General features: G+C 48.1%; 1 protein-coding gene across 5 annotated transcripts in view; it reads left to right on the top strand.

Annotated features, from left to right (window-relative positions):
- Window positions 1-13250, top strand: part of LOC139281281 (hexosaminidase D-like) — an 88371-nt gene that overhangs the window by 31588 nt on the left and 43533 nt on the right. For 3 of the 5 annotated variants that reach the window (XM_070901387.1, XM_070901384.1, XM_070901386.1), the window contains exons 2-5: window positions 2429-2531; window positions 4559-4811; window positions 7711-7820; window positions 10147-10234. In XM_070901387.1, the coding sequence (XP_070757488.1) occupies window positions 2431-2531; window positions 4559-4811; window positions 7711-7820; window positions 10147-10234 (552 nt within the window). In that variant the 5' untranslated portion in view covers window positions 2429-2430. Of the gene's footprint in view, window positions 1-1327; window positions 1604-2428; window positions 2532-4558; window positions 4812-7710; window positions 7821-10146; window positions 10235-13250 lie in introns of those variants that run through there. The other 2 variants (XM_070901385.1, XM_070901388.1) reach the window with 2 other exon arrangements.

Below are 13250 nucleotides of genomic sequence, written 5' to 3'. Positions count from 1 at the left end.
TTGGGGGTGAATTTCCCTTCTGTTTCAACAACAACTTGCATTTATATAGCATCTTTAACATGGTAAATCATTCGTAGCTACATTATCAGACAAAATTCGACACAGAGCTAAAGAAGGATACGTTAGGACAGGTGACCAAATGCTTGGTGTAAGAGGTAGGTTTTAAGCTGCATCTTAAAGGTGGCGAGAGATGTGGCGCGGTTTAGGGAGGGAATGGCAGAGATTGGGGCCTAGACAGCTGAAGGCAAGGCTGCCAATGATGTAGCGAAGGAAGTGGGGGAACGACAATAGGTTTTGGGAGCATTAACAGTGCAAGAAATTCTTCCAGCCAGGAAAGGCGTGTCATAGCTGCTTATGGCTTGCGCCTTTTATAAGGCTCACCATCCCCCCGGCAAACGGGAACAAAGTCTACCTTCAACACCACAGCCTTGCCTCCTTCTAGAAATCAACTCGTATTGTTGTAACAGGAACATGTACTGCACATCCTATTTTATTACAGTGAATTTCAAAGTGCCCACAAATCCACCTATTTCAAACCATGCTCTTCTGGAACTGTTCCATGATACACCCACCAAGTTGCCACTGGCCTTATTTACATACGGCCACCCTGGCAAACCGGAGCTGCAGCTACAAGCTTCCTGTTTTCGCCCCACTATAGTGCTTGGGTGAGTTGCACCCATAGTACGAGGCGTAGCGGCTGCCAGGCTAGCTGATACTGGTGGAAGTGAGGGGCTCCCGACACACACGATCTTTGAATGCAGATTTCTGAAGGTAGGAAAAGTTTTGGGTCTTTTTTGCATTCTGTCTACCGTCACTTGCTTGTGACTGCTTCCCAGAGGGTCAGACGACGGCAGATTTTTGGACCCAATCCCAACCCCCCCTCCCCCATTCACAGTCGGAGCTTCTCTGGAGTATGTGTGGCATTCCCTATGGGAATAGTCTGGTTTGCGGTACCAGAGATTGTAGCAAAGCAGACTCGCCCAACATTTCCAACCAAAGGAAAAACAGCTCCACATCACTGAGGTCTTCTGTGGAACAAAGTCTACCTTTGACACCGCAGCCTTGCCTCCTTCTAACCCCTCCGCCTTGCTAATAGAGGGACAGTCCCTCAAACCACGACTCATCCTAACGCATGGCAACACAGCAGACCTTCACCCCTATATGAGAAAGAGAGAAGAAATCAACTCTTGTTGCTCTAACAGGAACATGTCTGTGCACATTCTATTTTATTACAGTGAATTTCAAAGTGCCCAAAAATCCACCTGCTTCAAACCATGCTGCCTGGGTGCATTTAAAAAAAAAAAAGTTACTCTTGTACTGATTCCAGGTGCCACCTGAGGCCAGTGTTGCAGGAGGTGGTTGGCCGATTATGCTCTACGAAGGACTCATGGAACTGAGGTGGTCTCGTCTCTTGGCAGCTTGGTGACTCCTTTTGGATGAGACGTTAAACCAAGGCCCGGTTCAGGTGGAAGTAAAAGACTACGCGGCACTTTTCAGGGCGAGTATTCAGCCCTCAGTCAATACAGTCCCCACATCTTATAGCGGGCACGCTCGTGTGAGTGTGTTTATACTGGAGCCAGTATAAAGTGATAGCACTGTTTCAGTAAGTGGCAGGAATCTACCTTCTGTGTAGCTCCACTCTTAACCTGTAACTTTATTTAAAGGGAGTAACTATTTGTACTGTGTTTTTTCTGCACGTGCGTCTGTTAAGCTCCGCCAATGCCTCCCGCCCGAACCGGAAGTGCGGTCCCGCTCTCATTTCACGCGGCTGAGAGTGGTGGCGGGCAGGGAAGCGACTGGGGTGGGGGGCGAGAGGGCCGGCGGGCAGGGAAGTGGCGGGGCGCGAGAGGGGGGGGTGGAAGAGTGGGGGAGGGAGAAGGAGACTGGGTAAAGAGAGAGATTTAAACTGCACTACAAACTGTAATCCCACACTACTTGGAGGGGATTATAAATACGCAAGATAATTGAACATTACCAAAATGCTATTTACAGATGTTCTTGCATTCACTACACCTTAATGAGGTGCAAAGTAATGACTAATCTCGGCTGTTTCTGCCCGAATTAAATGGAGCACGTAAAGCACCACAGCGGCATTTTTGAAATTGATGTTCATAGAAATAGAAAATGGATATAAGCCACTGCCCGTTTTTAAACGTGGAGTTTTTAAGTGGTGAGGATTGTACTGCCCAAATGGGATAACTGATCGCTTATCACGTTGCTGTTTGTAGGAGCTTGCTGTGTGCAAATTGGCTGCCGCATTTCCCACATTACAGTGGCTACACTTCAAAAGTACTTAATTGTGAAGGTCTTTGGGACATTCTGAGGTTGTTCTAGAGCAATATAAATGCAAGTCTATATTTTAGGTCGCATAAATTCTGCTAATTTAAGCCTTTTTTAATTCATCAATAATCTTTTCTCTTTTCTGCAGGAATGCAAACAGACATGTTACGGATAAACTCCATAAACACGTTGCGGTTCTTGGGTCTGCTGATTGTAGTAATTATAGGCTTGAAGATATATTTCATATCAAAGTAAGTTATATATTTTTTTAATTTATTCTCCGCATGTGTGTGTCGCTGGCAAGGTCGGCATTTATTGCTCATCCCTTGTTGCCCTTGCAGTCCGTGTGGTGAAGGTACTCCTACAGTGCTGTTGGTTAGGGAGCTCCAGAGTTTTGACCCAGCGACAGTGATATAACGGCCGATATATGTCAAAGTCAGGATGGTGTGTGACTTGGAACTTGGAAGTGATGGTGTTCCCATGGGCCCGCTGCCCTTGTCCTTCCAGGTGGTGGAGGTCACCTTGTGCATGAAACACAAAGTTAGTATGCAGGTACAGCAAGTAATCAGGAAGGCAAATTAAATGTTGGCCTTTATTGCAAGGGGGATAGAGTATAAAAGCAGAGAAGTCCTGCTACAACTGTACAGGGTATTGATGAGGCCACACCTGGAGAACTGCGTACAGTTTTGGTCTCTGTATTTAAGGAAGGATATACTTGCATTGGAGGCTGTTCAGAGAAGGTTCATTAGGTTGATTTCGGAGGTGAGGGGGTTGACTTATGAAGATAGGTTGAGTAAGTTGGGCCTATATTCATTGGAGTTCAGAAAAATGAGAGGTGATCTTATCAAAACATAAGATAATGAGAGGATTGGACAAGTTGGATGCAGAGAGGATATTTCCACTCATAGGGGACACTAGATCTAGGAGGCATAGTCTCAGAATAAGGGACCGCCCATTTAAAACTGAGATGAGGAGGAATTTCTTCTCCGAGGGTTGTAAATCTGTGGAATTCTCTGCCCCAGAGAGCTGTGGAAGCTGGGTCATTGAATATATTTAAGGCGGAGATAGACAAATTTTTGAGTGATAAGGGAATAAAGGGTTATGGGGAGCGGGCAGGGAAGTGGAACTGAGAGCATGATCAGATCAGCCTTGATTTTATTAAATGGCGGAGCAGGCTCGAACGGTCAAATGGCCAACTCCTGCTCCTATTTCTTGTGTTCTTGTGTCACGGGTTTGGGAGTTGCTGTCGCAGAAAATATCCTGGAGTGGGGTGAAGCTTCAGGTCGGCCTGGGCACGATCACAGCTGGGTGCAGGGCCTGGCCGCAGGTGGGTGCAGGCCATGGCGGGAGTTTTTTTTTGTTGCTGCTGCGGGTTCTTGTCCACTGAGTCATCGGGTGAGCTATTAACCCTATTTCCATCTGGCAGACAGGATGGTAGGGTCTCCATGGGAACAGGGTGGTGAGGGTCTCCATGGGAACAGGGTGGTGAGGATCTCCATGGGAACAGGGTGGTGAGGGTCTCCATGGGAGCATCATCGGCAGGCCAGGATGCTGAGTGACCGTTAATCAGTGGCTACGATTGCCTGTACCAGGGACAGTGTCCGAGTTCTCTATCGAATCACAGACCTTGATTTTCTGCTTGAGGTACACCGGCTCCCACTCTCCCCCGCTCCTTCCAAGTCAGGCCTCCAGCTTCTTCCACCTTCTCAGTGAATTTTATTTTTATTACAACCATTTCCTACTCTCCCCAAGTTATTAATTTTACCAAGTTACTTTTAAGCACCTGTAAATTCCTCGTGTTTTGACACTCTGCCAAGTTTTTCTTATCGAGCCTCCCAGCTTGTTCCCAATTCCCATCAGAGTCCTTTCTACCCTCCTTCTCATCCCCCACTCAGGCCTCTGGTCCTCCCTATCGTCTGCTACCCTCCTACTGTTGACAAAATCTTGAATCTCTTTTTTTTAAAATTCCATTTCCTTAAATGATGAATGTTCATCATGTTTTTAAACAAATCCCCATCAATTTTTTTCCCTTACAATTTCTTTCTCCTCCCCTCTCACTTCCCATAGATGCTAACCCTCTTCTACCTTCGCCCTAATTTAACTAAATCAAGTCATTTCTTTTTTATGGCTGAACATGGAGATTTACATTTTAATGGCCAGTCGACTGCTTCCTCCTCCCCCAATCCCACCAGTTTCCCAGTTTGGAGGACCTGTTGTCTGTAGAGAATTGTGTTTGAATGACTCTGCTGATTTGAAGGTAAATGCCTCTCTGTTTTAGAACAAAGCAATTGGATGCTCCTGAAAAAGATAGCTTTTGGAGTAAACATGGAGTAATAGAAAATGACCACAAAATGGAGATTAATCAAAAACTGGAGGATGTGGCTCCGCCAAAAGTCCAGCAGGGAAAGGTCGAGCCAAATACAGGAGTGAAATCAAATCCACGGCAACAGAAGGATTATGGTCCTTCAGGGATGAGAATCGTGCACTTGGACCTCAAAGGAGCTGCACCCAAACTTTCATATTTGCAACAGGTAAGAGATGTAGTGATTCAAACAAATAGCATGGATGCATTTAAGGGAATCTCTAAGTACACGAGGGAGAAAGGAATAGAAGATTATGTTGATAGGGTGAGATGAAGTAAGGTGGGAGAAGGCTTGTGTGAAGCATAAACATCAGCCTCGACCTGTTGGTTCGATTGGCCTGTATCTGTGCTGTAACTACTATGTAATGTTCACATTGGGAGAGGGCCCGATACAATGGTGTGAGACCCTGAATGGCCGATGTAGATTAGCGAGAAGACGATAGAGAGTCCTGTGTCTGGGAGGGAATGCCTGGCTGTACATGTGAGGGAGCAGAAGCACCCATGGTCTAATACCTGAATCTACTGATCATTTAACTCCTGACTGTGAACCAGCCTCCTGTGTTGAACACTTTTTGCAATTGCTCAGTTCCCTGTTTCAAGCTTGCACTGTGTCTCCAGCAATTGGCAGAAAGCACTCGGGGAGATTGTGGTTGGGGGGGGGCTTGAAACACATCTACATTTCTTTTTCAACTTAAATGGGCAATCGACCAGGGGGCTTAAAGGGTCAAATGATCAGGACAGGTTGCATAAGCTAACCTTGTTTTCTTTTGAGTATATGAGATTGAGAGGTGATCTAATTTAAAATGTTAAAACGATTTGATGGGGTAGCTACAGAGAAACGATTTCCTCTGGTGGGGGAATCAAGAACATGGCGACATAATCTTAAAATTAAAGCCAGGCCATCCAGGAACGAAATCGCGAAGCACTTTTTCACACAAAGGGTAGTAGAAATTTGGAACTCTTACCCCCCCCCCCCCCCCCCCCAGAAGGCTGTGAATACTGGGGGACAATCTCGAGACTGAGATCGATTTAGATTTGTGTTGGGCAGGGGAATCGAGGGGATTTGCGACAAAGCAGGTAAATGGAGAAATACAGATCAGCCATGATCTAATTGATTGGTAGAGCAGGCCTGAGGGGCTGAATGGCCTCGTCCTTTTCCTATGTTCCTAACAGGCCTGGTTCACTGAGAACTAAAACTGAAGCAAGAGAACAAGTCCTAGTTTCACCCTGTGGCTTGACATCTCTGTTGTGCAGAACCTCATCGCCTGTGTAGCACGGTGGAAAAGCTACATTTTAAAATAGGATGCGCATGTTTGGTGCACTATAGTTAAAGGGACAGTGAGGTGGATGGTTCCAGGCTTTAAGTTACAACGATTGGTAACAGTTGAACCTTTTCACTTTGAAGGAAAGAAGATCGAGAATGAATGTTAAAACAACCCATCAGCTTGGCTCTCACCTTGTCAGAAGTTTGTAGGTTCAATCCCCACTGCAGCACTTAATTTAGGCTGGCACTAAGGGAGTGCTGCACTGTCAGAGGTGCCATCTTTCACTTGAGATGTTGAACAGAGGATAGCTGTAAAAGGTCCCTTGACACTTTTTTTTGAATAAGAGCAGGGAATTCTCCCATGGTCCAGGCCAACATTCCTCCTTGAATCCAACACTACTAAAACTGGATTAACTGATCACTTATCTCATTGCTGTGAACGGCTCTCTGCAATGTATAAACAGGCCAGCAATTTCCCAACCCCAAATGAATTATATTTATTCACATTAAAGACATCTGTCAATTCCCCTAACTTATCTTGATCAGCCTACAAAATGTTGATTTTAATCGATATTACTTACGTCTTGAACAACTTTACCAATGTCCTCTTCTGGGTCATTAATAAAAATGAACAACTGTTTCCCTAACACAGCCCATTGGAACCACATTGTGAGGAGGCCCCAGTCAGAATCTCCCATGAATGAGAACTATGATATCTCAGCCAGTTATCTATGTAGCACAATGTCTGTACATTAATCCCATATAATCTAATTGTATTCTTTAACCTTCTATGTGGTACTTTATCAAATGCTTTCTGGAAATCCAGGTATATAACATCAACAGAAATGCCACAATCCACCCGATTGAGTTCTTTGTAGCAAGTGATCAATCGGGATAGAAAAGTGCGATTCATGGTTCCTTGCTGGGAGTGTCAAAAAACAGCCAAACTCACCAAGTGGTCATAAATCGATTCCTGTACATTGTTTTCCAACAGTCTTCCTACAATTGGTAGCAAACTCATGTGCCAATAATTCTTGGAATCCAATTTTTTCCCCTTCTTAAATAATGTGGCCACATGACTTGGATACATGTCTGCAGATGTACAGGCAGTGCTGTGAGGTACAGTACATCTGTATAGATAGCTCCATGAGAAAGGAATATACAGGGTGATATCTGCACACTGACTGGTGTCTGAGAGAGCGATATAAAGACAACAACCTGCAACAGCACCGAGCTACATAAGCAGACATTAGGCAGGTGACCAAAAGCTTGGTCATAAAGGTAGGTTTTAAGGAGCGTCTTAAAGGAGGAGAGCTGGAGAGGTTTAGGGGGGGAAATTCCAGAGCTTGGGTACAGACGGCTGAAGGCACGGCCGCCGATGGTGGGGCAAAGAATCATAGAATAGTACCACACAGAAGGCGGCCATTCGGCCCATCGAGTCTGCGCCGGCTCTTTCGAAGAGCGACCCAGTTAGTCCCACTCCCCCGTTCTTTCCCCATATCCCTTGCAATTACTTCTCCAAGTATTTATCCAATTCCCTTTTGAAAGCTACGATTTAATCTGTCTCCAACACCCTATCAAGCAGTGCATTCCAAATCCTAACCACACGTTGCATTTAAAAAAAAAGCTGTTCTCGTGTCGCCTCTGGTTCTACTGCCAATCACCTTAAATCTGTGCACTCTGGTTAACTGGAGGATGCACAAAAGACAAGAGTCAATGTGTGAATTTCCCCCTGAGAGAGCGGGACTGAGATGGAAGTTGTACAGATGCAGCCTGGGTGTAAATATTCTACTCTTTGTTTCAGATCTTTCCCCTTCTGTCGAGCATCGGGGTCAATGGTATATTAATGGAGTATGAGGATACCTTTCCTTACCATGACAGTCTTGAAATCCTCAAGTCCACCTATGCATTCAGGTAGGACCCGACGAGAGCTGCTGGCCTTGTTCCATCAGCTCCTGATTATTCCAAACTATAGTGCGTGTACTTCTATTGTAAAGTTTAACGAGGTACCTTTTTACTCCTGTTCCGGTGTTCTACTCTGTGTCACTGTTTGCACTGCAGTCGGTACACAGTGTTGTCCCTCCTCTCTGCTGACGGCACTGACTTGCTGGGGTGCAGTTCCATAGGTCCCAGCAATGCTCCAGCACCCCGTCTAAATATCCGTTCTCCCGACTGACCCTGGATGGTGAGTGATAGCAGGCTATTTGACTGTTGAAGACAGCAACCAAACCCAATCCTTTGCTCGCCTGACATTTACACACACACTTTCCAGTAGGGATCACTTGGTAATGAGCATGGGTGGGGAATCTTGGCTTTATTCCTCTCTTCCCTTTCTTCTCCCCTCACCCCGTTCCGGGGCTCCCTAGCCCAGGGTGCTGAGGCCAATAATAGACACAGAGGAGTTGGTTGCAGGCTGAATCTTAGGGTCTGGATGGTTTAGTTATAGAATAACAAGATACCCAGGAATAAATTATAGGCAATAAGAATAATGGATACCTGTGAGTGAGTTACATGGCATCCAGTAATCTTTACACAATGTACCTCTGGAGTCTCTGTGATGTGAGTAAGAAACATAGAAACATAGGGCCCAAGTTTCCACAAGAAAAAAAACGGGCGCCCCTCTAAGCTGGGCGCCCGTTTTTTGCGCCTAAAACGGCGCCTAAAAAAATCCTCAGTATTCTCCACCGACTTACAGGTCCTGTGGCCCTCGGCGCAGCCAGCACGAGCTGTGGGGGGGCGGAGCCAGGTCCCGGCGCTGAAAACAGTGCCGGGACCTCTGCACATGCGCGCTACAGTCGGCACGCAAGTGCAGTAGCTCCAGGCACCGAACTGTGTGGGAGGGGCCCGAAGCACGCAGCCCCTAGCCCTGGTCGAATGGCCTCACTGGGGCTGCGTGAATGAGGCTCCTCCCACGGCCAGCTCCTGCTCCCCGCCCGACCAGACCCGACACCCGAGACCCACTCCACCCCCGCCCCGACCGACACCCGCTCCCCCCCCACCCCCCGCCCCGACCGACACCCGCTCCCCCCCCACCCCCCGCCCCGACCGACACCCGCTCCCCCCCCACCCCCCGACCAGACCCGACACCCGCTCCCCCCCCACCCCCCGCCCCGACCGACACCCGCTCCCCCCCCACCCCCCGCCCCGACCCGACACCCGCTCCCCCCCCACCCCCCGCCCCGACCCGACACCCGCTCCCCTCCGCCGACCAGACCCGACACTCGCTCCCCCCCCACCCCCCGCCCCGACCGACACCCGCTCCCCCCCCACCCCCCGACCAGACCCGACACTCGCTCCCCCCCCACCCCCCGCCCCGACCGACACTCGCTCCCCCCCCACCCCCCGCCCCGACCGACACCCGCTCCCCCCCCACCCCCCGCCCCGACCGACACCCGCTCCCCTCCGCCGACCAGACCCGACACCCGAGACCCGCTCCACCCCCGCCCCGACACCCACTCCCCCCCCCGCCCCGACCGAGACCCGACACCCCCTCCCCCACCCCCTGGCCCGATCCAGAGCCGACACCCGCCCCCCCCCCCCCCCCCGTCCCGATCCAGACCCGACACCCGAGACCCGCTCCCCCCCCCCCCACCCCGACCCGACACCCGCTCTCCCCCCGCCCCAACCCGACACCCGAGACCCGCCACCCGCTCCCCCCGCCCCGCCCCGACACCCGCTCCCCCCCACCCCGACCGAGACCCGACACCCCCTCTCCCCCCCCCCCCCGCCCCGACCCTTTCAGCCTGCACCGCCATTCAATATGCTCATGCAACTTCAGTACCCCACTCCCGCCTTCTCTCCATACCCCCGATCCCCTTAGGCGTAAGGGCCACATCTAACTCCCTCTTGAATATATCCAACGAACTGGACTCAACAACTTTCTGTGGGAGAGAATTTCACAGGTTCACCACTCTCTGCGTGAAAAATGTTCTCCTCATCTCGGTCCTATATGCACGCGTCCCTAATTTCCTGTTTGATGCCATCCCCAACCTCCCGACTACCGTTTGGTGGTCTGTACACAACTCCCACTAACGTTTTCTGCCCTTGGGGGTTTCGCAGCTCTACCCATATAGATTCCACATCATCCAAGCTAATGTCCTTACTGTTGCGTTAATCTCCTCTTTAACCATTAACGCTACCCCACCTCCTTTTCCTTCCTGTCTATCCTTCCTAAATATTGAATACCCCTGGATGTGTCGTTGTACATTTGTGCTAATTCCATTTTGTTTTCACCGTGCAGTTCTGATGATATCGACAAGATCCAACAGTTGGCTGAGAGCAGTAACCTGGAAATTATTCCCTTAGTTCAAACCTTTGGGCACATGGAGGTAAGATCATGTGTGTGTGACTGAGAGAGAACATAGGATTACATAGGATATGTGGCACAGAAACAGGCCAATCAGCTCAATCAGTCCATGCCGGCGTTTATATTCCACTTGAGCCTCCTCCTGTCTTTCCTCATCTAAATCTATCAGCATAACCCTCTATTCCCTTCTCCCTCATATGCTTGCCTTGCCTCCCTTAAATGCATCTATAGTATTCGCTTCAACCACTCCCTGTGCTAGCGAGTCCCACATTCTCACCACTCTCTGGGTAAAGACATTTCTATTCAATTTCTTGGTGACTATCTTATTTTGATGGCCTCTAGTTATGCTCTTCCTCACACAAGTGGAAACATCAGTATCCACTCTCTCCAAACCTTTCATAATTTTAAAGACATAGAAACATAGAAAAATAGGTGCAGGAGTAGGCCATTCGGCCCTTCTAGCCTGCACCGCCATTCAATGAGTTCATGGCTGAACATGCAACTTCAGTACCCCCTTCCTGCTTTCTCGCCATACCCCTTGATGCCCCTAGTAGTAAGGACTTCATCTAACTCCCTTTTGAATATATTTAGTGAATTGGCCTCAACAACTTTCTGTGGTAGAGAATTCCACAGGTTCACCACTCTCTGGGTGAAGAAGTTTCTCCTCATCTCGGTCCTAAATGGCTTACCCCTTATCCTTAGACTGTGACCCCTGGTTCTGGACTTCCTCAACATTGGGAACATTCTTCCTGCATCTAACCTGTCTAAACCCGTCAGAATTTTAAACGTTTCTATGAGGTCCCCTCTCATTCTTCTGAACTCCAGTGAATACAAGCCCAGTTGATCCAGTCTTTCTTGATAGGTCAGTCCCACCATCCCAGGAATCAGTCTGGTGAACCTTCGCTGCACTCCCTCAATAGCAAGAATGTCCTTCCTCAAGTTAGGAGACCAAAACTGTACACAATACTCCAGGTGTGGCCTCACCAAGGCCCTGTACAACTGTAGCAACACCTCCCTGCCCCTGTACTCAAATCCCCTCGCTATGAAGGCCAACATGCCATTTGCTTTCTTAACCGCCTGCTGTACCTGCATGCCAACCTTCAATGACTGATGTATCATGACACCCAGGTCTCGTTGCACCTCTCCTTTTCCTAATCTGTCACCATTCAGATAATAGTCTGTCTCTCTGTTTTTACCACCAAAGTGGATAACTTCACATTTATCCACATTATACTCAATCTGCCATGCATTTGCCCACTCACCTAACCTATCCAAGTCACTCTGCAGCCTCATAGCTTCCTCCTCGCAGCTCACACTGCCACCCAACTTAGTATCATCCGCAAATTTGGAGATACTACATTGAATCCCCTCGTCTAAATCATTAATGTACAGTGTAAGCAGCTGGGGCCCCAGCACAGAACCTTGCGGTACCCCACTAGTCACTGCCTGCCATTCTGAAAAGTACCCATTTACTCCTACTCTTTGCTTCCTGTCTGACAACCAGTTCTCAATCCATGTCAACACACTACCCCCAATCCCATGTGCTTTAACTTTGCACATCAATCTCTTGTGTGGGACCTTGTCGAAAGCCTTCTGAAAGTCCAAATATACCACATCAACTGGTTCTCCCTTGTCCACTCTACTGGAAACATCCTCAAAAAATTCCAGAAGATTTGTCAAGCATGATTTCCCTTTCACAAATCCATGCTGACTTGGACCTATCATGTCACCTCTTTCCAAATGCACTGCTATGACATCCTTAATAATTGATTCCATCATTTTACCCACTACTGAGGTCAGGCTGACTAATAAGGATTTCCCTCAGTTCCTCCTCCTTACTAGACCCTCTGACCCCTTTTATATCCGGAAGGTTGTTTGTGTCCTCCTTAGTGAATACCGAACCAAAGTACTTGTTCAATTGGTCTGCCATTTCTTTGTTCCCTGTTATGACTGCCCCTGATTCTGACTGCAGGGGACCTACGTTTGTCTTTACTAACCTTTTTCTCTTTACATATCTATAGAAACTTTTGCAATCCGCCTTAATGTTCCCTGCAAGCTTCTTCTCGTACTCCATTTTCCCTGCCCTAATCAAACCCTTTGTCCTCCTCTGCTGAGTTCTAAATTTCTCCCAGTCCCCGGGTTCGCTGCTATTTCTGGCCAATTTGTATGCCAGTTCCTTGGCTTTAATACTATCCCTGATTTCCCTTGATAGCCACGGTTGAGCCACCTTCCCTTTTTTATTTTTACGCCAGACAGGAATGTACAATTGTTGTATTTCATCCATGCGGTCTCTAAATGTCTGCCATTGCCCATCCACAGTCAACCCCTTAAGTATCATTCTCCAATCTATCCTAGCCAATTCACACCTCATACCTTCAAAGTTACCCTTCTTTAAGTTCTGGACCATGGTCTCTGAATTAACTGTTTCATTCTCCATCCTAATGCAGAATTCCACCATATTATGGTCACTCTTCCCCAAGGGGCCTCGCACAACGAGATTGCTAATTAATCCTCTCTCATTACACAACACCCAGTCTAAGATGGCCTCCCCCCTAGTTGGTTCCTCGACATATTGGTCCAGAAAACCATCCGTTATGCACTCCAGGAAATCCTCCTCCACCGTATTGCTTCCAGTTTGGCTAGCCCAATCTATGTGCATATTAAAGTCACCCATTATAACTGCTGCACCTTTATTGCATGCACCCCTAATTTCCTGTTTGATGCCCTCCCCAACATCACTACTACTGTTTGGAGGTCTGTATACAACTCCCACTAAAGTTTTTTGCCCTTTGGTGTTCTGCAGCTCTACCCATATAGATTCCACATCATCCAAGCTAATGTCTTTCCTAACTATTGCATTAATCTCCTCTTTAACCAGCAATGCTACCCCACCTCCTTTTCCTTTTATTCTATCCTTCCTGAATGTTGAATACCCTTGGATGTTGAGTTCCCAGCCCTGATCATCCTGGAGCCACGTCTCCGTAATCCCGATCACATCATATTTGTTAACATCTATTTGCACAGTTAATTCATCCACC

Source organism: Pristiophorus japonicus, chromosome 15 (genome assembly GCF_044704955.1).
Source record: "Pristiophorus japonicus isolate sPriJap1 chromosome 15, sPriJap1.hap1, whole genome shotgun sequence".
In the NCBI taxonomy this organism is placed as follows: domain Eukaryota; kingdom Metazoa; phylum Chordata; class Chondrichthyes; family Pristiophoridae; genus Pristiophorus; species Pristiophorus japonicus.
Note: the sequence above shows the minus strand (reverse complement) of the source record. Positions and strands in the feature narration are given on the sequence as shown.